The 23,915-nt window shown below is 35.6% G+C and overlaps 1 protein-coding gene across 8 annotated transcripts in view; it reads left to right on the forward strand.

Annotated features, from left to right (window-relative positions):
- The window catches only part of PPM1B (protein phosphatase, Mg2+/Mn2+ dependent 1B), a 65,971-nt gene that overhangs the window by 27,171 nt on the left and 14,885 nt on the right, over positions 1 to 23,915 (forward strand). For 6 of the 8 annotated variants that reach the window (XM_045549510.1, XM_045549504.1, XM_045549508.1 and 3 more), the window contains 2 exons: positions 7,514 to 8,373; positions 19,050 to 19,167. In XM_045549510.1, coding sequence (XP_045405466.1) covers positions 7,514 to 8,373; positions 19,050 to 19,167 — 978 coding nt within the window. Of the gene's footprint in view, positions 1 to 7,513; positions 8,374 to 17,326; positions 17,683 to 19,049; positions 19,168 to 23,915 lie in introns of those variants that run through there. The other 2 variants (XM_045549511.1, XM_045549512.1) reach the window with 2 other exon arrangements.

The following is a 23,915-nucleotide window of genomic DNA, read 5'->3' on the forward strand; positions in this document are numbered from 1 at the left end:
TGTGCCCAGCTAGAGGATATTTCCCCCCCCATTCTCTGCATGTTTTTTTCCCTTCTGATTCCTTTTTTCTTTCTTTCTTTCTTTGATTTATTCTGTTTTTCATGTTGCGTATTTTCCTTCAAGAGCTGGTAATCTTTGAATATTTACTCATATTTAAGTGTTTAAGTTTGGAAGCCTTGACAGGGATGTCATTTGAAAGGCCTCCACTTGATTGTGGAGAACTGAGAGCATTTTGTGGAGTGTTCTTGTTTGTAAGTAATCTGTAGGTATTTTCTCCTGGACTATTGAATTTCCTCAAAGAGCAATCTATTTGCCTGCCTGAGGTTTCTAAAATTTCTGAGTTGGGAAAGAAGGCTGAGCATTTCAGCATTTATTATGCAAGTGTATAGGTTAAATCTCTGGTTTTCAGTAAGGCTTCTTACCCTGGCTCTCAGCTAAATCTGCTGTCTCCAAATCCAGAGTCTCTGTAGGTTACCCATTTCAAGGTATACCTCCAGTCCTTTGCTGTGTTTTGTAGTTTTAATACATGTCTTCAAATTCTTTATTCATCTTCTCTTTTGAGAGGTGGGGTCTATGTCTGTTCCACTCGTAACTTGCTTAGTAACTTGCTTGTGACCAAGAAATGCAGAACAAGTAACAACTAAGTGACTTCTGAGGGTAGGTCAGAAAAGGCCATGTAGCTTCTGACTGGGACATTCCCTCTGGGGGAAGCCAGGTGCCACGTACAAAGTCTGACAATGCTGATATTGTCAGACTGGAGAGGCCGCATATAGAAGCTCCTTGGGACAGTCCCAGATGAATTCCTAGCCAACAGCCCATATCAACTGCCAATTATGTAAGAGAGCTTTCAGGTGACTATCCCTCTGGCCAATATGTGTATGCAATAATAAGAGAAAAGCCAAGTGAGAACTGCCCAGCTGAGCTCTTAAAATTAATGAGCTAATAGTGATACATTATTATTAACTGAAGCCCATGATTTATTCATATTTTCTTAGTTTTTACCTAATGTCTTTTTTTCTTTTCCAGGATCCCATTTAGGATACCATGTGCCATTTTTATCACATTATATCAGGAGTACATACTATGAACTTAATCTATGACTGTTAATGTCAACCATGATCACTTGGCTGAAGTAGTATTTGTCAGGTTTCTCCACTGCAAAGTTACTCTCTCTGTCTTTGAAAAGGAAATCACTATGCCCAGTCCATACTCAAGGTGTGGGAACTTATGTTCCACTTCTTTTCAGGTGTATTATCTACATAAATTATTCAGAATTCTTCACTGAAATTTGTCTTTCTCCCACTTATTTACTGATTTAGTTATTTTTATCAATATGGACTCTTTGATATTTATTTTATGTTTTGGGTTATAATCCAGAACTATTTTGTTGCTCAGATTGTTTACTTAAAAAAATGTGATCTACCATAAGCCAAGAATGGTGGTAACTTCTCAGAAATCGAATCACTGGGTTAGAGTTTCCAATTATTATATAATCTTTGTATTTTTAGTGTACATTTCTAAGCCACCTGAGTGGCAAAATCACAGGTGTAGAGATTTTCCATAGCCAGCCTAACTCTTGCTTTATCCAACACTTCAGTTGGAATGACTTAATTGAGGCATATCTTTTACTTTACATTTTAAAAATAAACTTGTAATGTTGAAATAATTTTAGATTTGCAGAAAAGTTGCAAAGATAGCACAGAGGATTCCCACATACCCCTTACCCAGTGCCTTCCTAATGTTAACTTCTTAAGTTGCTGTGGTGCATTTACCAAAACTAAAAAATCAACATTGTTACTATTAACTAAGCTCTAGACTTTATTGGTATTTCATCAGTTTTTTTTTTTTTTAGTAATCCCCTTTATGTGTGCCAGTATCCAATCCAGAATACTACATTGCATTTAGCACCCTTTCCTTTTGAGCCCACAATATTTATATAACTATTTTTGATTTTTAAAAAAGAGGATAACTTGTAATGCATTAGCCAGTTAAGCCTAGAATTTCAGAATGCAAGCTCTAGGCTAGTCTGCCTTCATTTTAATTTTGATTTGCCTTTTAAGTTGTATTGTCTGGATACCCTAGGTATCTCAATTTCCTCAATTGTAAAATGAGAATATTAATAGTACTTAACCTTACTAGGTTGTTATTAGGATTATGTGGTAGAGTACACATCAGTGTCTTAGAATAGTGCCTGGCAAATAGAGCTTATAAAAAAAGAAGCATTTTTATTACTATTGCTATTTGTATTTTTTAGTCAAAAGAACAACATGCTAGTCTTCAGAAACCCTTGGGAAAAATCTTGTCCGTCAGCCTGAAGCATGGCTAACACTACCTCTTGTTTTTCTGATAGGAAGCAGATGGGATTGACAGATTGTGCTGTTCTTAAGCAAGGCTTGCCAATGTCCATGTGATGTGCCCCCTGTAACAAAAATTGTGCCAACTGCAGTAAGAAGGAGAATTTTGCAGTATCTGAATATCCTTTGTTGAAGTTTTATGATTTGCTTTGTCTAAAGATTTTTGGTTAAAGGTGTCTTTGAGAATTGTTTATTTGCTTTTTTGATACTTGTTTTTCTAAAGAGTACAGTGGAGATAAATTAATGTTTGTGAAGCATTTAAAACAGTGCCTGCCACAGAATAGGCTCTATAGAAGTATTTGCTGATTCCTTCCTGCCTCAAATAACATAAAACCATATGATTATGTGTTATACTTCACCTCTGGTGCAAAAATTAAATGAAATAATAAAAGGTAGGAGGACCATTAACCCTCTCAGATTAGCCCCTGGTTTTCTCTGCAGAGACTTTGTTTTAAACCAGTCCTTTCTGCAGTCTGCACCATCATACTGTGTGGAGACTGCTGAAGATTCTTAACTTTGGGCACAGGGCTGGTAGAAGTTTGAGCAGTATCTGCCGTTTGCAATTATAAGGGAATATGAAATTGTTTAAGCAGTTTTTTCTCTACATTTCTTGCCATTTAAATTTCATTATGATCGAAAAATATCCATGTGTGTTTAGTAGGAAGAAGTGATCCTAATTTTGGTAGAACCTAGAGGGACAGCATTGAATTAGCTTTAAAAAAATTGTTATGGAAAGTTTCAGATATACATAAAGGTAGAAATAATAGTAATATCAAACCTCCCTGTCACCCAGCTTCAACAATTGCTGACAAAGAGCGAATTAAAGGTAGTATTTTTGAGTCTTTGTAAACTCCCATGACATCATCAGTCTCAGAGAAACCATTCTGGTTTTTGTAATTTTCTTTTATATGTACAAATTTTACATTTTTAAATAAGAGTACAATTTTTTTTTTGGCTGGGTGTGGTGGCTTACACTTATAATCAATCCTAGCACTTTGGGAGGCTGAGTCGGGAGCATTGCTTGAGACCAGGAGTTGGAGACCAGCCTGAGCAAGAGCGAGACCTCATCTCTATAAAAAAATACAAAAGTTAGCCGAGTGTGATAGTTTTTTGAGACTGTAATGTTAGCCATATAGCAAAATTGTTTTGTGTTTTTTTTTTGTAGCTCTATGCTGCCAGTTAAAATCCACATTAATGTATTTGTATCAAGTCTCTTTGAGAGGACATTTCTGAAGAAATGTCCTACAAGAGTTATCAGACATGTTAGATTTCTGCTAACATACTTTATAATATAGTATCTATATTGGTGTCTAGGGAAATATCGTTAATCCTATTTTTATAAAATTGTAAAATGTACCACAGAAATTTTGTTCACTTTGTCTCTTACAGAATTGTAATTCAGTTAGGTGGAATTTGATACTTGTATTAGTACTTACAATGTAATGGCACTAAATATTTAGTTTTGTTTTAAATTTCTTTCCAGAAAAGAGCTTTTCCCTCTGTTACTGTGGTATTTGCATCTCTTCATGAATTTATGATATACTTTGTTACAGTTTGATGCTGACTTAATAGTGGCCATTGAGTCCTAATTCTTATCCTACACTGAGTGTAGAATTCATGCTTTTTATTTATTATTTTATAGTAGGATTCACTGATGAGTTTACTTCTTCAAGGAAACAGTGATATGTTTTCAAGAAACAGGATGTATCTCCTAGGTCTTAATGGCTCACTCAGTGTGTTAATGTGGATGATTGTTTCTTTGGTTTGCAGAGAGAAAAAACTTTGGGTATCAATATATTGATATTTATAATAGTTTAGATTTTTTATAGGTTATAGCTTCTGATTGCTAAAAAAAAGGATTCACTCAAGGAATTTCCCTAGTTGAAATAATAATCATTGAATGGTATTAAATTTTAAGTAATTTTATTTTTATTCATTCAAGATAGTTAAAAGTGGAAAAGGTTCAAACTGCTATTATATAATGGAAAGTATCTCTTTCACTCCTGATTCCCATCTCTTGATTTCCTTTCCTCAAAATTTCTAGTTGTGTTATAATTCCAGAGAGTCATTTTCTTATTGATTTATAGGATCTTTATTGATATGTATTAGATGTTCATATTTTGGGGATACATGTAATAATTTGGTACATTCATATAACCAAATCAGGTTAATTGAGATATTGTTTTGCTTCATGCTTTTTAAAAATCTAGGTTTTTTTAAAATTAAAATACACATTTATACAGTTTAAAGAACAGTTTCTCTGCTCTTCTTCTTGGAGAAGTTTCCCTAGAAACAACAGCCATTTTGAACTCTTTAACATCTGATTTCTTTGGAATTTATCTTCACTTCCTTCAATAATGTGCTTCAGTTGCTGCTTCTTGATTTTTCAGTTCTAGGAATGAATTATCTATTGATCTCCCATTACAGAAGACGAGATTTAGCTCTTTCACTCCATTATCCCCTCTACACACATGCACACACAGAGCAAACAAATACTCTCTCTTAATCTTTATATTCAAGGTAAAGGTTACTTACTAAGAAAGTAATTATTTTAAAGAAAGTAGTATATTAAAGAGCATTTGGGAAACAATGTTTGGCAATGGTATAATTGTTTTGTGATTTTTGTTAGGGGGAAAAGATAATCTATTAACTATCAAATTTGCATTCTTTAAGCACTTGGGAATTTAGGTATAACTTTCAGAGAAACTCACACATGTGCACCAGGATAGTTCAAAACAGCGTAGTTTATGATAAAAAGAAAAACAAGTAACCCGAATGTTGATAGTGGAATGGATAAATGAATTGTGGCACATACATGCAATGGAATACAATGAATGGGCTACAACTCTGTATCAGCGTAGATGAATCTCAGAAGTGCAATGTTGAACAAGAAAAAAAAAATACTAGACTAATACTACATACTGTACATCAGTGAAAAGTGCCAAACGTGTAAAACTAAACTACCACACATGAATATGGTTAAACCACAAGGGATACAAATTAGAAAATTCAAGATAGTGTCCACCTTAGGTGGGAGAGGGGTACAGTTGGGGAGGGACTAAATAGATTTCAGTGGTCTTGATGATGTTCTATGATGTATGATGTTCTGTGATGATGTAAACTGTATAGTCTAGGTGCACGGGTGTTCTGTTATTCTATAGCTTTATATGCATATTACATAAACTTGCATGTATGATATTTCATAATATTTTAAAAGTTAAATCATTATGGGACAATTTGAATTTTAAAATGAGATTAATTTGGAACTTTAAAAAAAATTCTAGTTTGCGAAAGAATGTAATTCCCGAGAGCAGCCAAGAGGTATGCTGGTGACCGAAACTCAGTCACTTAGCTGCTTATTCCCAGGACTTTGAATTTTGAGCAAGTGACTTTCAGAGAGAAAACAGAAGGTAGAAGTCATTGCAGTGATGAACAGAAGCAGACAAGTAAGGCTGTTGTTGGTGTAAGCTTCACTGTGTTTTGCAGCCCAGTCGTGCGTGGTTTTGTTTCCTGATGGTTTTCCAAGCTGGGCTTCCAGGCTAGCTTCAATTTTTAGGGTCCTATATAGCTAGCTAATTAAAGACCCTTCCTTCCTTCTCTGCTTTCTTTATTCCTAAATTAAAAACAAAAAACTTTCTAAATAAGGAGTCCTTGTGGATTTTGAACCTACTTGTTAAAATGTAAAACAGCAGCACCTTAATTGCAAGAGCACAAGGAAAGATGATAACCGCAACAGGACTTTTTCCCGTAATTGGTAGATGGGATTGAAAAGTGGTTTAATAAATACAATAAACAATTCAATTTCATTTGCATTTAGATATCTTTTTAAGTTGTCTTTTTCAGATAAAACTCAGAAAAAATTATGAATATAAAATTCATATATGTTAATAATTTTTAAGTATATATATACTGAGTAGTTCATGAGATTTTTATAAATGGGGATATGTAATTTTATTGTAAAGTTCAGTAATGGTCATAGCTGAAAAAGATAATCTACAAAGATATACAGACCCAAATGGAAGTCAATTGATACAGACCAGTGTTTCTCAAAATGTGATTAAGTCACCAGCATGGTTTTTTGACGGTCCCATCTAAGATGTATTGAGAAAAAATCTTTGGGTGTGGGGATAGGGCAATGGAATCTGCATTTTGAGTATATAATAACAGCAGACATTTTATGGGTGTTTACCATGTTTTAAGTACTATTCTAAGCACTTGACATCAACTCATTCTTCACAGCAACCCTGTGAAGTATAGATACAGGTGACTAAGAAATTTCCCCACGATCAGCCAGTTAAAGTATAGGGCTAAGTATTGTATGTAGAAAACATACCAGGTGATACTTATCTGACTTTTAGGAACCACTGCTCAAGCCTAAGTCACTTGAAATTGGGAAAGCTTTATTCTATTATATAATTATAGAATATTATTATTGAGCAGGCAAGGAGGGGGTAATTAAGAGTAGTACTCGACAGTCTTTGTCAGCCAACACTGGGTAGTTACTTCATGGATTACAAAACTAAACAATATGAAGTATGTTTTTTAGCACTATATTAAAGGTATGTTTTGTTTTTAACAGAATTGAAGTAATGAGTATATAGTTTTCAATTTGATTTACAGTAAAAACTTGATAAGACCAAATATTTGTAGAATGGAGATTTTTATGTTTTAATCGAAGTTTGGGGTTTTTAGGATCACTAGGGGAAAAAAATCTGGGTTTCAATACTTGTTTTTGAAAGTCTTTCTAAAGTACATTAGCATACTTTTCTACCTTGTTTTATTGAACATGACAACTCACCATTCTGAATATTCTCATTGTCCAGTCTTATACAAACTTAGGACTTACCTTATAAATTGAAGTTTTAAAAACTTATTAACCAAATTTTATTTCTGTTTTCCTTTCTCCTCGAACTATGGTCTCAACTTGGCTGCATGTATGAATCACCAGAGAGGCTTTTTAAAAATACTTATATCTGGGTCCTATCCCCAGAGATTCTGATTTAATTGGTCTGATGATTCTAATGTACTAGGGCTAAGAAACCAAGGAGGATGTAGGGGAGGAAATTTCTTAGTGTTATTTTTATTGTTTCAGTAAACTAGGATAATACTGAAAAATTTACTTGAGAAACATTTAATGCCTACAATTTTTTTTCTTTCAGATTCATTGCTAAACATGGGTGCATTTTTGGATAAGCCCAAAACTGAAAAACATAACGCTCATGGTGCTGGGAATGGTTTACGTTATGGCCTGAGCAGCATGCAAGGATGGAGAGTGGAAATGGAAGATGCACACACAGCTGTTGTAGGTATTCCTCACGGCTTGGAAGACTGGTCATTTTTTGCAGTTTATGATGGTCATGCTGGATCCCGAGTGGCAAATTACTGTTCATCACATTTATTAGAACATATCACTACTACTGAAGACTTTAGGGCAGCTAGAAAATCAGGATCTGCTCTTGAGCTTTCAGTGGAAAATGTCAAGAATGGTATCAGAACTGGCTTTTTGAAAATTGATGAATACATGCGTAACTTTTCAGACCTCAGAAACGGGATGGACAGGAGCGGTTCAACTGCAGTGGGAGTTATGATTTCACCTAAGCATATCTACTTCATCAACTGTGGTGATTCACGTGCTGTTCTGTATAGGAATGGACAAGTCTGCTTTTCTACCCAGGATCACAAACCTTGCAATCCAAGGGAAAAGGAGCGAATCCAAAATGCAGGAGGCAGCGTAATGATACAACGTGTTAATGGTTCATTAGCAGTGTCTCGTGCTCTGGGGGACTATGATTACAAGTGTGTTGATGGCAAGGGCCCAACAGAACAACTTGTTTCTCCAGAGCCTGAGGTTTATGAAATTTTAAGAGCAGAAGAGGATGAATTTATCATCTTGGCTTGTGATGGGATCTGGGATGTTATGAGTAATGAGGAGCTCTGTGAATTTGTTAAATCTAGGCTTGAGGTATCTGATGACCTGGAAAATGTGTGCAATTGGGTAGTGGACACTTGTTTACATAAGGTATGTAAGTTTTTTTGTCATAATTAAAAAACCTTACTAATTTTGAAAAAGCACGGTAAGTGAAATTAAGTAAACTTAAATTTTTAAAACTTGTGATATTTTCATAGAAACCTGTATATTTTAAAATACTTTCTTCACCAGAAATGAAACCATTGTTTTCTTTGCTGTCCGCAGTTGCCCCAGCCTTCTAATTTGAATATAAAGCTTAATAAATTTAAGGTATTTGTTGTCATTTAACACATTAACTGCCATGTGAGTTGTATTTACCTCACATTAGTTTTGAGCCCAGGGCCTCAGGAAGCATGTGTAACTCACCTGTCTCTTTACCTTGGGAATGGTGTGGTGTGCAGGCGACTCATGCTACCATGCTGTAGCATACATGTTATATGATGGGTGGACCCCAGGGCAAAACCCTGCAGTTGGTTCATGAAAATCTTGCTTGTTGATGTTTTTATTGTTGCAATTAATATTGACAATTTAAACTGCATATAATTCACAAACAGAAAACAATAAAAAATAACAGATTTTTCATTAAATTAGAAAGGATCATTTTGTTTTCAAATTTTTATTCTATTTCCATAATAAAACACTGTGGCCCCAAGGAAAACAAATTTTTTTTACTGTGGCAGTCATTGTGTTAAATACTTTATGGCTAATTGTTACTGTGGCAAAGGCATCTATACAGAATTGTGACTTGATTCAAATTTTTGACATTGGCAATGGCCATCTTATGCCTGATTATGAAGTAGCTTAATAAAATACGTATATAGTGGAATTCTCTATTACATATACTAAAAGACCAAGAGCTACGTAAAATATTAGAAGATGTACCAAAAGCCCAGCCTAAGTAAAATTTAGTTCTGAGCCTCCTAACAACAAAGACAAAAACTGAAATAAAAGTATGAGTTATGTATTTCTCATTGCTTAAAAAAGAAAAGCTTTTTTCTAGCAATAGAATCTAAAAAGAATTTACATGTGACTTTCTATGTAAGTAATATATGACTTGATGGATAGTCTAGATGTATTTATTATTACTACTTAAAAACCAAAGGATTATAAAAAATGTGTTCTGGCTGGGTGTAGTGGCTCACGCCTGTAATTCTAGCACTCTGGAAGGCTGAGGTAGGCGGATCACTTGAGCACAGGAGTTTGAGACCAGCTTGAGCAAAAGCAAGACCCTGTCTCTACTAAAAATAGAAAAATAAGCCAGGCATCATGGTGCATGCTTGTAGTCCCAGCTACTCGAGAGTCTGAAGCAAGAGGATTGCTGGAGCCCAGGAGTTTGAGGTTGCAGTGAGCTACAATGATGCCCATGCCCTCTACCTAGGGTGACAGAGGAATATTCTGTCTCCAAAATAAATAAATAAATTTTTAAAAAATGCATATTTAAAAAATTAAAAATATGTAAATAATCTATAAAAAAGTATTCTGTAGAATACTGAAGTTTATGTTAGATTTATGATTTTCTATGAATCTTTACTTGATATAGTAGTAATAGAAAAAAGTCCAGAGTAACAGAAAATTGGCAATTCCCTTGAGTGTCTTTAAAATATTCAGTTGTTTCAAGTGGGTTTTTGACAGTACCTGTATAGAAATCAATTAAAATTTGAGTTATTTGGCCAGTGCCTGGAGTGTGCAAGCCAAGGGAAAATTGACCTTTAGTTATATGAAATAAAGAGTTTGACGTATTTATTCTGTCTAGGTTAGAACCATTCTACCTCTCCACCATGTAAGTTGCTGTGGAAGGTACAGGCATAGCCAGAAAGTTTTTCAAGAAGAATCTCTGGGTCTATGGAATTGCCCAGATTTTGGTGAAATATCTGTTCATTTTCCATAGAATGGAAAGAGGCTATTTCAAAAGCAGAAAATTTAAAGACTGGTTTTAGCAGTAGGCAGCTTTTTTTTTTTCTGAAAGGATTTTAATGATGCCTCTAGCTCTGCTGATTTTTATTTTTAACAGACTGTATCCTTTTTGTTTCTCTGGATAAGTACAGAAGTATTGATGGTTGTCAGTGAACAAATAGTAAGTGGGTCTAAAATTAATGTCTTTCTCTTTGGACTGTAAATGAAGTGACTCTGACTTACAGCTTTTTGAGATGAAAGCAGGCATATGTTTTTTGCCTCACTAGCAAATGAAAACAGTATTTTCACTCTGGGAGGCCATGGTGGGAGGATCACTTAAGGTCAGGAGTTCGAGACCAGCCTGAGCAAGAGCAAGACCCCCGTCTCTACAAAAGATAGAAAAAATTAGCTGGGTGAGGTGGCACATGCCTGTAGTCCCAGCTACTTGGGTGCCTGAGGCAGGAGGATCATTTGAGCCCAGAGTTCAAGGTTGTGGTGAGTGAGCTAGGATGATGCCACTGCACTCTACCTGGGTGACAGAGTAAGACTCTGTTTCAAAAAATATACATATATATTTTTTCCCCAATTATAAAAAATAGTATATGCTTGTTATTGGAAAAATCCAGATAATGCAAAAATTTAAACACTCAAAATTTTGCCATCCACCTGTCAGCTACATTCATTGTTGTGGTGTCTGTCTTTCTAGTCTTTTCTGCCTGCCTGCAAGTGTGTATATTTTATAAAAATGAGATCATTGTACTTTTTTCTATAGCCTACTTTTTCCAGCAATATATTGTAGAGAGCTCTGTGTGTATAACTGTTGATCTGCGCTGTTTTTCATGGTTGCATAGCATTCTCTTGAAAGACCAACATTTGGTTGTGAGGGAATAGCCAAAAATCTAGTAGATCTGTAACTTGGACTAAAGAAAGAAGTTTATATAGTAGATAAACTGTACTCTCCCATCCATTGAAAGTATGCTAGTTTTCAGAAATTTTGGCTCCATCCTTCTGAATAAGATTTAAATGATTCTTTTGGCACACCCACTTGATAGCTTTTCTCAGTTTAAAGTGATAAAATCTTCGTGTTGGATGGTGTTAAAAGATTCTAGGTGGAGTCCTAGAATCTCAGAAATGAGGAATGATAGTAACAGACAAGTTGTGGCCCATGATTCTTTCAATTTTAGTAGAAGCTGAACATCGTAGTTCCTTTGAATGGAGCTGCATTCGAATTGAAATCAGTTTGGAGGCTTGGGTTGAAACATAACAGATTTAAAGATATTTTTGAATGCTGAAAGTTACTTATAGAAACCCTCTCCATTTCTGGTTTTTAACTACATAATTTTGTTATTCTACTTGTTTGTATTGTAAAACCAAGGATTAGCAATATTATAAAATAGAATATGATTACTTTGAAATTACTCAGAAAAACTGAATATAAATGTAAAAATTAATAAGAAGCACTTATTGATTGCTCAGTAGGTGTTATATGCTTTAAGAGGAGAGATGAAAAGATCCAGTTATTAAGTAGATGTTTCCCTGATAAGAGATTTAAATGAAGTCTTAATATTTTCTAATACTTCTATCACTTATTGTCCTAGTCCATTTTCTGTTGCTATGAAGGAATACCGGAGGCTGGGTAATTTATAAAGAAAAGAGATTTATTTGGCTCACAGTTCTGCAGGCTGTACAAGAAGCATGGCGCCAGCATCTGGTTCTGGTGAGGGCTTCAGGAAGCTTCCAATCATGGTGGAAGGACAAGGGGATGGGGATGTCACGTGTCTTGAGAAGGGAACAAGGGGATGGGTAGGTGCCACGCTCTTTTAAACAACCAGCTTTCGTGTGAACTAATAGAGCCAGAAGTCGCTTATTAACCACTCACTCATTACTGTGGGGAGGGCACCAAGCCATTCATGAGGGATCTGCTCCCATGATCCAAACACCTCCCACCAGGCCCTACCTCTGTTGGGATCAGATTTCAACCTGAGATTCCGAGGGGACAGATATTCAAACTATATCACCTGTCATGCCTTAATAATTTATAAACACTTTTATGTTAACTCACAAAATCTTGAGAAGTTGTGATACTCCATAATCACAATAGTATTAGTAAATTTTAGTAAATTACTGCTTTCTGTAAACTAAATGTTTTTAGCACTTTACACATTTTTAACTCCTTTAATTTTTACAACCATGTGAAGTAATTAGCATTATTGTTAATGATAAGCATTTTTCAGGGTTGCCATTTAATAAGCTATAAGTGTTGGATAACTCTGGTCAGGTATTACCTACATATTTAACTCTAGAGGAGAATGGTCCCTATGTAAGCAGCCTTCCCATTTTATTGCCAGTGCTAGCATTCATGGTCTTTGACTACCAGCTAATTTCAGGTTGCATAGAATATATAACTGCTATTTGCGTAGCCTTTCATAACTTATAAATCATATATATTAATCTTCTTAGTAACCTGAGGTGAACAAAATAAAAATTTTTATTTTTAATTTGCAAGGAAATAGAGGTTGTTTGACATTAAAAGATAATTGAAACTGATAATAGATTCCGAGTTTTCTGATTCAAGTTTAATATTTTTGTTAGCATTGTTTCCCAGAAAGTTCTGATAATCTCTGCGTGTGTGTTTTGATTTTTGTCTGAAAAAATGTTTCCCTAAGAGAAACATTAAGACTTCCCTTTTGTTTTTTCAGTTATTTCAAAATTAATGCATATGTTTTGTAACATACAAAGATATTTGAAGTAAAGTTATTTATCTTTATGTTTCTCCTTTCTAGTCTCATCCTCCTTAGGTAATCGCTGTTTACAGTTTGCTGTATATCCTTCCAAATGATTCTTTGTGTTTATTGATACAAATGTGTAAGCATAAAAATAGTATTTTTGCTGGACGAAGTAGCTCACACTTATAATCTTAGCACTTTGGGAGGCCAAGGCAGGAGTAGTGCTGGAGGCCAGGAGTTTAGGATCTGCCTGGGCAACATAGTAAGACTCTATCTCTAAAAAAACTTAGCCAGGCATGATGGTGCATACCTATAGTCCTAGCTCTTGGGAGGCTAAGCTGGGAGGATTGCTTGAGCCTATGAGTTTGAGGTTACAGTGGGCTATTTTTTTTTTAATTCTTTTTTTTTTTTTTTGAGACAGAGTCTCACTCTGTTGCCCGGGCTAGAGTGAGTGCCATGGCGTCAGCCTAGCTCACAGCAACCTCAAACTCCTGGGCTTAAGCGATCCTACTGCCTCAGCCTCCCCAGTAGCTGGGACTACAGGTATGCACCACCATGCCTGGCTAATTTTTTCTATATATATATTTTAGTTGGCCAGATAATTTCTTTCTATTTTTTTTTTTTTTTAGTAGAGACGGGGTCTTGCTCTTGCTGAGGCTGGTCTCGAACTCCTGACCTCGAGCAATCCACCCGCCTTGGCCTCCCAGAGTGCTAGGATTACAGGCGTGAGCCACGAAGCCCGGCCTTTTTTTTTTTTTTTTTAATTCTTTAAAAATTATTTAACAAATTCTTTTAGCCGATTTGTTTCAAGATACAGTGGGCTATTATTGTGCCTCTGCACTCTACCCTGGGTGACAGAGCAAGACCTCGTCTTAAAAAATAAATAAATAAAATTTTTATTTGCCATTTTACAGAAATGGATCATGCTATGCATGTTACTTTGCCACCTGCTTTACTTTTTCTTAAATCATAAAAGTCAGTATTCCTTTAAATGGTTCTTTTAACATTTTATTCGATTTCTCTAAATTCCATTTATATACCACCTATCAGAAGCCTATTATTTTAAAACATGAGATAGTACCTGATAGTTGGATAAAATTGAGGGAAATTACTTATTTTCCAAGGACAGTATCATTCTAGATTATTTACACGGCATGCATACCATCACCCCCAAATAATTGATTCTAAACTCAGAACTTTTTCCATTGTAGTTTTCAAAAAATGCAATCATTAAATAATGCAAAAGTAGACATAGATAATATTAGGGTGGGGTGTGGTTGGGTATTCTGAGGTGTGGAGAAGAACTGACTGTAAAAGTACAGTATGTGTAAAGGCAGTATAGTTAAGTGTAGAAATTTCCATACTTTCTTGGTTCATATTGCCCTAGTGTCTTTTATTTATTTATTTATTTTTGAGACAGAGAGTCTTGCTCTGTTGCCTGGGCTAGAGTGCCATGGCGTCAGCCTAGCTCACAGCAACCTCAAACTCCTGGGCATAAACAATCCTGCCTCAGCCTCCCAAGTAGCTGAGACTACAGGCATGTGCTACCATGCCTGGCTAATTTTTTTTCTACATATATTTTTATCTGTCCAGGTCATTTCTTTCTATTTTTAGTAGAGATGGGGTCTCACTCTTGCTCAGGCTGGTCTTGAACTCCTGACCTCGAGCGATCCTCTTGCCTCGGCCTCCCAGAGTGCTAGGATTACAGGCGTGAGCCACCGTGCCCAGCCCTACCCTAGTGTCTTAGTAATTTTTTCATAATACTACTTAGCGAAAATTGATACTTAACAGTTCCAAGTATTAATTGGTTAGATCCAAACTTAAGTGAGTCAGTCTGTATATCCTCACAAAATAACGCACATACAATGAAAAAATGTTTCTTTAACTTCATTTTTTTTAAAAAAAACATAGTTACTAATGATATGTGTGTACCTGTTGGATATTGCACAACTTCTCAAACCTTGGAATCATTAGACACCGCCACCCCTCATTTCCTATATCACATTGATTTTTATGGGAACTTGCTTTTTATCACGGTAATCCTCAAAACCTCAGCTTTGCAAAAATAGGATTCATTGAGAGAAATATAGCATTATCTAATGTTAGTAGTGTAAGCTACCTCAATCTAGTTTATGGGATGTCTACAGATGTTGAGTAATCACTGTGTTTCCCCCTCATTTAAAATGTCTGGTGAGTACACTGTGGAAACTTGAGGCTTCTTAGTGCACTGTTTGGGAACCAGAGCTTTACCGTTACAGAACATATGCTTTGGGGCCAGTGTTAAGTTATGCTGTGTCACTTAGTATGTTTGGTCAAAGCCTCAATTTCTTCATCTTTATAAAAGAAAGATGAAAACATCTTCTTCATGCAATTTTTGAGAGTAAAGCTCTTGGCAAGTGCCTGAATAATATTTGGTTTACAGACCCCAATAAATTTTAGTTCTGTTGATGGTTATGAAACAAAGAGTTAGATTTGTATAGAGGAAAAATTGGTTCAAGGAATAAACTAATGGTGGGTGCAGTGAATATTCTTGAATGGAAGTAATCATGGACTTCATCTTTTCATGTATAGGTGAAAATTTGGTTTGTTCTTTCAGCTTGGCTACTTTTTGAACTACATGTAAATGAAATAACTTCAGGGAGTGCCAGGATGAAGTGATCTAAAAAAATTGAATGTTGATGGTTTGCTTATCAGATATTAATTTTATAACCTTGGCAATGATAGAGATTCTGTTCACAACCTGTGTGCTGTGTTAAGACTTGATTCTGGGCCTGGTGTGGTGGCTTACACCTGTAATCCTAGCACTCTGGGAGGCCGAAGCGGGAGGATCACTCAAGGTCAGGAGTTCGAGACCAGCCTGAGCAAGAGCGAGACCCCGTCTCTACTAAAAATAGAAAGAAATTAGCTGGACAGCTAAAAATGTATATAGAAAAAATTAGCCGGGCATGGTGGTGCATGCCTGTAGTCCCAGCTACTCGGGTGGCTGAGGCAGAAGGATTGCTTGAGCCCAGGAGTTTGAGGTTGCTGTGAGCTTGCTGCCGTGGCACTCTAGCCCAGGCAACAGAGCAAGACTCTGTCTCAAAAAAAAAAAAAAAAAAGGCTTGATTCTGGACACTTCTTTGTAACCATATAACATTTAGCTTTGAAACTAACAGCATCAAATTATTTTCTGTTTAAATATAAGTACCGTAGTTGGGCACAGTGGCATGCACATGTAGTCCCAGCGACTTGGGTGGCTGAGATGAGGGAGGTCACTTAAGCCCACGAGTTTGAGTCCAGCATGGGCAATGTAGTGAGATCCTATTTCTATAAATAAATAAAATAAGGGAGAAAATTTTAAGTACTCTTATTTATGGCAAGGGCAGTAGCTTCTTTGACCTATTACTATCTATTACTACTCTAATTAATGAGAATATTACCTCTGTGCCATTAAAAAAGTAAAACAAATAGGTGTTGAAATAATCAATTTTTTTTTTTAATTTTAATTTTTTGGAAACAAAGTTTTGCTCTGTCACCCAGGCTGGAGTGCACTGGCATGATCATAGCTCATTGCAGCCTCAAACTCCTGGACTCAATCAGCTCTCCCGCCTCAGCCTCCCGAGTGGCTAGGACTATAGCCATGCACCACCATGCCTGGCTAATTTTTAAAAAAACCTTAAAAATTCTAACTATGTTGTCCAGGCTGGTCTTGAACCCCTGGCCTCGAGCATTCCCCCTGCCCGGGCCTCCTAAAGTGCTGGGATTACAGACGTGAGCCACTGTGCCTGGCCTGAAATAATTGATTTTAAAATGTCAGGCTAATTACTTTTTTATTCAAGATGGATTTTTAAAAAAAACATGTTTTATTTCTGGACTTAATGAAAACTTTATACTGATTGTGTAAGGATGATTTGTATCTAGAAAACTGAAGAGAAAGACCTTTTCAGTTGCCATTTAACAACTACTGAAACATACAGACTAGCTGTTTAGGAGAAAGTCATCTTTATGTATAAATAGAAGCAACATCATAGAAATCACACATGCCTGAAGTATAAATGTAAATTATTTCCTTTAAATATTTTTGGAGAGCCATGAACTTCTTAAAACTATCTTTCAGTTAATTTTCCAAAAGGATCCTTATTTTATAACTCAAAAATCTAATGGAAATTATATATATATTGATTAGGAATTGTTAAACAATGTTCATGCTATTGTTACCAAAATGTAAAATGGTTAGAAGAATCTAGATTTCTAAAAATATTAATTCTGTTTGTTCATAAAATTGTTTTAAAAAATTCATTTATATTATAATGATGCTTGAATTGTGAATATTCATGGTGTACTTTAAATTTTTTTAATTTAAAATTTTCGATATATTCATATATGTATATTCATACAACTAAATACAGTATTTCTGATATTAAGTCAGGAAAATTTTGATGCATTTCATTAAGGAATTAAATTAGTTTTGGCCAATCTGGAAATCCTGATTTTCCAGATATTGAGAATCTCTTTACATATTCATGATGGTCTTTCCTTCCAAAGCGCAAGAGTCTGGAGTTTCCTTTTGTGATGTCTTCTGAAGACCTGACCTTCACTATCTTCAAACTTTACTTTCATTGATTTAGGAGGTGGAGGCAGAAGTTCTTCAAGGCCTGCCAATATTTTTGACTGTCTCATGTGGGCTCTGAAAAGGTGCAAGTCTCAACCAAGCAATGCCTGCTGAAATTCTGGTCGTAATGACTGAAAAAGACTAGAATGGGTGTGATTTTGGCTTCTTTCACTTGGGTTGGCAAATTTGGCAAACCCCACTATCAGACAAAATAGCTTATCACCTCCGTTAACTTAGTTTTTTTAAAGTAAATAGAAAAAGTTTGAAAAAATCATTATTCTATGGACAGTTTCATCAGGTCTGAGAAACTCAGTTAAAATAATATACTGTATAAAAAGTAATGAGAAGATATTTAATTTAATTCACATAGTCTTATGGTACTAGAATGGTATATAGTCAGTGCTTTTTAATATAGATAATTTGTGAGGGTGTGATTAAAAGGTAGCAATAAAATTTGTTCTTAAATTATCTGTTTTAGCTGCCCTATAAAGGCTCTGAAAATTTGTGATTTTATACAACAATCTGACATCTTTTCTTTAAAGGTTATCACATAACTACAATCGCATCTCATTTAGAGATTTAGAGTTGCATCACGTAACTGCAGTTAGATTCCACTGCTTGATGCTGTACCCTCAGAACAGTTTCTTGTAGTTGCTCATTTTAGCTAGTTGGATGTCCTACTGAACGACAATTTTCAGCTATGTTAAATTCTACAGAGTTGTAGCATTGCTCTGATACAGGTTAATTTGCTGGAAAAAATTTCACATGTGTTTGGGAGGATGCATTTTGGATTTAAACGTCTCTGGGGATATGAAATCTTGAGTGGAAAATAGTTTGCAGCAGTCACCAAACTTTTTGGTACCAGAGACCAGTTTCATGGAAGACAGTTTTTCCATGGACCTGGGAGCATGTAAGGCGGGTGGTTTTGGGATGATTCAAGCGCATAACATTTACTGTGTACTTTATTTCTATTATTATTACATTGTAATATATAATGAAATAATTATACAACTCACTATAATGCAGAATCTATTGCTACCACTGATCTGACAGGAGGTGGAGCTCAGGTTGTGATGTGAGCTATGGGGAGCGGCTGTAAATACAGATGAAGCTTCGCTAGCACACCCACTGCTAACCTCCTGTTGTGTGGCCTAGTTCCTAACAGGTCATGGACTGGTACTGGTACCAGCCTGGGGGTTGGGGACTGTAGGTTTAGGGGATTTAATATGTATGAAGATATCTTCATATCTCAGACTGTGGAGTGATGGTGGGCAAGAATAGTTAACGCAGAATTAAAAATCCAGAAATAATTACAGATCTGCCCAAACCTAGACACCTTGGTTTTTTAAGTCATATTTTAAATAGTCCTTTGGAATAAAAATGAATATATTGAATGTATACATTCTGAATGATTGAACTGTAATTGCTTAAAGTAATTAACTGTTTTGGAATAAATAATGGAAACTTGGTAGACTATGGAATTATAATCTTTTTCTTTTTCTTTCTTTAATATACAGGGAAGTAGAGATAACATGAGTATTGTACTAGTTTGCTTTTCAAATGCCCCCAAGGTCTCAGATGAAGCAATGAAAAAAGATTCAGAGTTGGATAAGCACTTGGAATCACGGGTTGAAGGTAAGAAAGATGCTGTTTTTATTCTTTCTGTTATTTAGAAGGAAAGTAAAAGTATTCTTCCTTATCAAATGATTACTTTCAAATTTCCTTAGGAAAGACAAGTATTTCTAGACAAGGCCTTAAAAAACATCTGTCTGACTGGGATTTACTGTCTTGGACCAATGTGGGGATTTATTGGCCCGGGAGAAGTTGAATATGTCTGTTATACCACCGAAGAGAACATAATTTGAAAATAGTCCATTAAAGCTTGCTTTTTTTTTTCCCCTTTCCCTGATTACTTTCCTAAACAGAAAAGTTGCAAAAATATCACAAAGAGCTCCCATGTACATGTAGAATCCTTTTGTTAGATTCCTCATTTGTTTATACCACATTTGCTTTATGTCTCTATGTACTTTCTATAACATTCTCATATTTTCTCTCTTTCTCCCTCCCCTATTCCCTCTACCTTCCCCCCATATTACTATTCTTTTTCTGAACCAACTGAGAGTAAGTTGCAAATATGATATTCTAGTACCCCTTAACATAATAAGGATGGCCTCTATATAAAACTAGTACGTCTATCAAAATTAGGAAATCAACGTTGATAAAATATTACTGTGTAATGTACAGATCCCATTCAGATTGCCCTAATTGTGTCCCAGTAATGTCATTTGCAGGATCCAGTCTAGAGCATGTGCTACGTTTAACTGCCATGCCTCTTTAGTCTCCCTCAATTTAAAAGTTCACTTGTCTTTTCTTGTTTTTGTTGACCATGACATTTTTCAAGAGTACAGGTTAGTAACTTTGTGGAATGTTCAAGTTGGGTTAGCTAATGTTTCCTCTTGATAAGATTTAGGTTATACATTGGCAAGAGCACCAAAGAAATGATTCTAGATTCTTCTCAGTGTATCATATCAGGAGCCATGTGATATTGATTTGTCCCATTGTTGATTCATAATTAACACACTTTATCTGAGTTGCTTAAGGTGTTGTCTTTTAGGTTTCTCCATTGAAAAGGTAATAATTACGTTATACCTAGTAAATACTTAGTATATTAGACTTACTGATAAGCATTCTAGGAAGATACTTTGAGATTCTATTCCTCATTGAGTTTTCAGCAACCAGTTTTAGCATCCATTGGTGATTCTTGCCTGAATTCAGTTGCTACTAGAATAATAGCCAAATGGTGGTTTTCTGATTTAGTCATTCTTTTTATATGTATTAGTTAGCATTTTATTACAAGGAAAAATTTTCTCTTCTACCGATTTATTTATTTATTTATATGAGCATGAACTCACAGATTCCTGTTTTATTCATTGTGTTATAAACTGTTACTATATTATTTATTTTGATGCTTGTATTGTCCTAGATTCAGCCTGTGAGAGTCTCTTCAAGCTTGCTATATTGGCTTTTTGACCTGTCCCCATAATTCTTGGAGTACTTCCTACTTTCTGGCATAATTAGGTGTTCCAGGCTCATCTTTAGTTTCCCTGCACAGTCCTTTAATGGGCCATTTTCCCAGTGATCTCTCTTTTAGTTTAGGGGAGAATAGTATTTAGGAATTGAGAGTTGGGCATTAGGTGTGCTATTGGGTTGTTTCTATTCCTGGACCCTCTAAGAGGACAAAACTACACACACACACTCATATTGTATATGCCTATATTTCTTTCTATCTCTGGTCCATCCATCCATCTGTCAGTCATCTATTGTTCTCACCAGTATCTCCAACTGTACAATACTACAGGATTTATTCTAGTTTTCTCACTTTTCATGTTCGTAACTCCTTTCTCGTATAGTGAGAAACCTGGCTTCTACTTACTAATCAGTCAAAGAAATGTGCTAACCCTGGTGCACATGCCTTCCTCACTCCACATTGGCTTTGATAACCCCATTCTAGGTTGTCCCACACAGTGCTAAAGCTTTTGTTATTATGCCTAAGCATCTATATTCCGTGCAACCCTGCTGCTGCCCCTGTTGCCCCCTCCACTCCCTGAAAGACTTGATTTGCTTTGGTAAGCAAATCTAATGCTTTTGGGCTGAATTACTCAGGAATGAAAAGAGGGCGGAAGCTAGTCTGTTTATCTTACACGTAAATGCTGATATATTTGGGTTTAAATCTATCATCATACTTTCCCATGTTTCATCTATTCCTTTTCCTTTTTTTTCCATTTGCCTTCTTTTGGATTAATTATATTCTAGTTCATCCCAGCATTTGCTTATTATATAGTCCTTTAGAAATTAATTTAATGGTTACCCCAAGAAATTTAGAATGTATGTTGCAGTCTTAAGCCCCTACAGATTGTGACAGGATCCTAATATTAATACTACCTTTTGATTTTATATGTGCTGTTTTTGAGATGTGAAATTGAGATGTGGGAATTATATTGTCAATCTTTTTTTCTCTTTTTGGGGGGGTGGGGGAAGCTTGATGTCATACAGAATTCTTTCCCCAACTCAAGGTTACATATTGACCTATAGTTTTTCCTAACTCCTTTGAGGCTTTATTCTTTTTTATAGAAAATATATCAGAGCAGGGTGTAGCGGCTGACGCCTGTAATCCTAGCACTTTAGGAGGCTGAGGCAGAAGGATCGCTTGAGCCCAGGAATTTGAGGTTGCAGTGAGCTATGATGATGCCACTGCACTCTAGCCAGGGTGACAGAGTCTCACTCAAAAAAAAAAAAAAAAAAGAAAATACATCTGAATGATACAACTTAATGATTATGGTGTAAAAGGCTTGTTGAATTTGATCTATTACGAGTTGTATTTTCTATATAGTAGCCACAGTAATTGGTGAGAGTTTTGAAATGTAGAGGTTTATGATTTCAAATGTATAAGTATCAAAGAAAAACTCCATTCTTCTGCAGATTTGAAAAGGGGGATTAATCTTTTCTACATTTACAATTATCTTAAACAATATGCTTAAAGGGTTTTTTTTTTTTTTTTTGGTCTGCAATTTCCTTGGCTCTGAATGAATCCTGCTTTTAGGTCTCAGTGCTTTTTAGTCCTAATGAGTCCTGCTTTTAAGGTGATGAAAAGATGAGAAACATGTGGGAACACTTTGAAGACCATGCCAGAGTCACTCATATTTCTGTTAATAATATCATAATTATTAAAAGGAGCTTTTATAGGAGTTACTTATTTTCTGATAAACTGTAATATGTTGCAGTGGCAGATTGATGTCTATAGTTTATCAGATGGTGAGAGGACTTTTCTTACTGTCTTTTTTCCTCATTCATGAAGAAATTGGGTAGTTTTTATTTTAGGAAGAGCTCTCAGTTTGGTTAGCTACTTTGTTATGTGATCTTATCCAACTTGCCTAACCTCTCAAGGCTCCAGTTTCTTTATTCCAAACTAAAGGCAGAGGTTGTTTTAATAAATTGTTAAAGAAAAAGCTTATTCATGACACTTGTTAAAGATAGTAAGGCAGACTTTTTCCAAGAGGGGCCACAGCAAAAGATTTAGGGACCAATACAATGGGGCCCTGCAGTGGAAGAAAAAGATGGTCTTAACCTGGACTCCACAAGGATAAGTGGGAATTTATAACCAAGGAGCAGAGTGTGGGTTGGGGGTCAGTGGATCCAAGATTACTAAGAGGAAACATCAAGATAAGGGCTAAACTGACTGGATAGGATTATTGCTGAGGGCAAGTCAGGGTGATGAGATATCCTGGGTGGTTAGATAGCAAGGGTGGAGGATTTTTGTCAAAGTGATTTAGCAGTATTCTTGCTCAGCCTGTATTCTACTAGGGCAGAGAGGGAGTCCCAAGGTCAGGGTAGTCTGAAAGAACTCAAGAGTCTTGATAAAATTTTGGTCCAAGGAGAGAGTCTTTGTTGAAATAAATGAGATCATGTTTGTTAAGCAGCTAGTCTGGTGGCTAGCACGTAAGTCCTCTGCAAACTAAACTGTAGCTTTTATTAACTCTTCTGTAATGGCTAAATTTTAATTTCTTAAAGGCATGGTCAATTCAGTTCAATGTGGATTATTAATATTTAATATTAATTTTCTTTTTATAACTTTTCAAATTATATGCTATCCAATAGAGATGACAAATGTAATATCTTGATCTCTGGGGCCTATAGCAAATACTTAATTGTTATCACACAATCAGAAGACTTTAAATTGGCAAGGCAGCCACTACAAATCAATTTGAGTTGATACTTAAGCTGTAATTTCTTTTTTATAAGGCAGTGTTCTTCATGGATGTTATATTTCTATTCGAGTTTTAAATCATGTAATATGACATTAGATTTTAAGGTAAAAAAGCATTCTAGTGTGTTGGTTGGGTAAGTCTGTATATGTACTTTGGTGGTGAGTGGTCAGGTGGGAGAGGTATGTTGTTAAACAGGGAATAGTATTTCACCTAAATTGATTAATTAGATATTTAGCGAGTGCTTTCTACATATATTCATTTGCTTGGTGTTTGTTGAGTCTGTGTGTCACTGAGGATATAGCAAAAACCAAAACAAGTCTCATGGAGTTGTATTCTAGTAGAGACCAATAATTTTTTTTTAAATAGGAGGGAAATAAAATAGGCTGAACAGAACAACAAGTAATGTTGGTTATGAAGGTCTCTGTGAGGAAGGAAGGACATGTGAGCAGAAACCTGCATATGGAGAGAGTGGATATCTGAGGGAGAAGCATTGCAGGCAAAGAGAACAGCCAAGACTAAGGAGGGAATATGCTTACTGAGTGTGGCTAGATTAGAATGAGCTAATAGAAAATTGGAAGAACATTAAGAGAGGTTGCTAGGAAGCACATCATGTAGGGC

This window comes from Lemur catta, chromosome 4 (genome assembly GCF_020740605.2).
Source record: "Lemur catta isolate mLemCat1 chromosome 4, mLemCat1.pri, whole genome shotgun sequence".
Taxonomy (NCBI): domain Eukaryota; kingdom Metazoa; phylum Chordata; class Mammalia; order Primates; family Lemuridae; genus Lemur; species Lemur catta.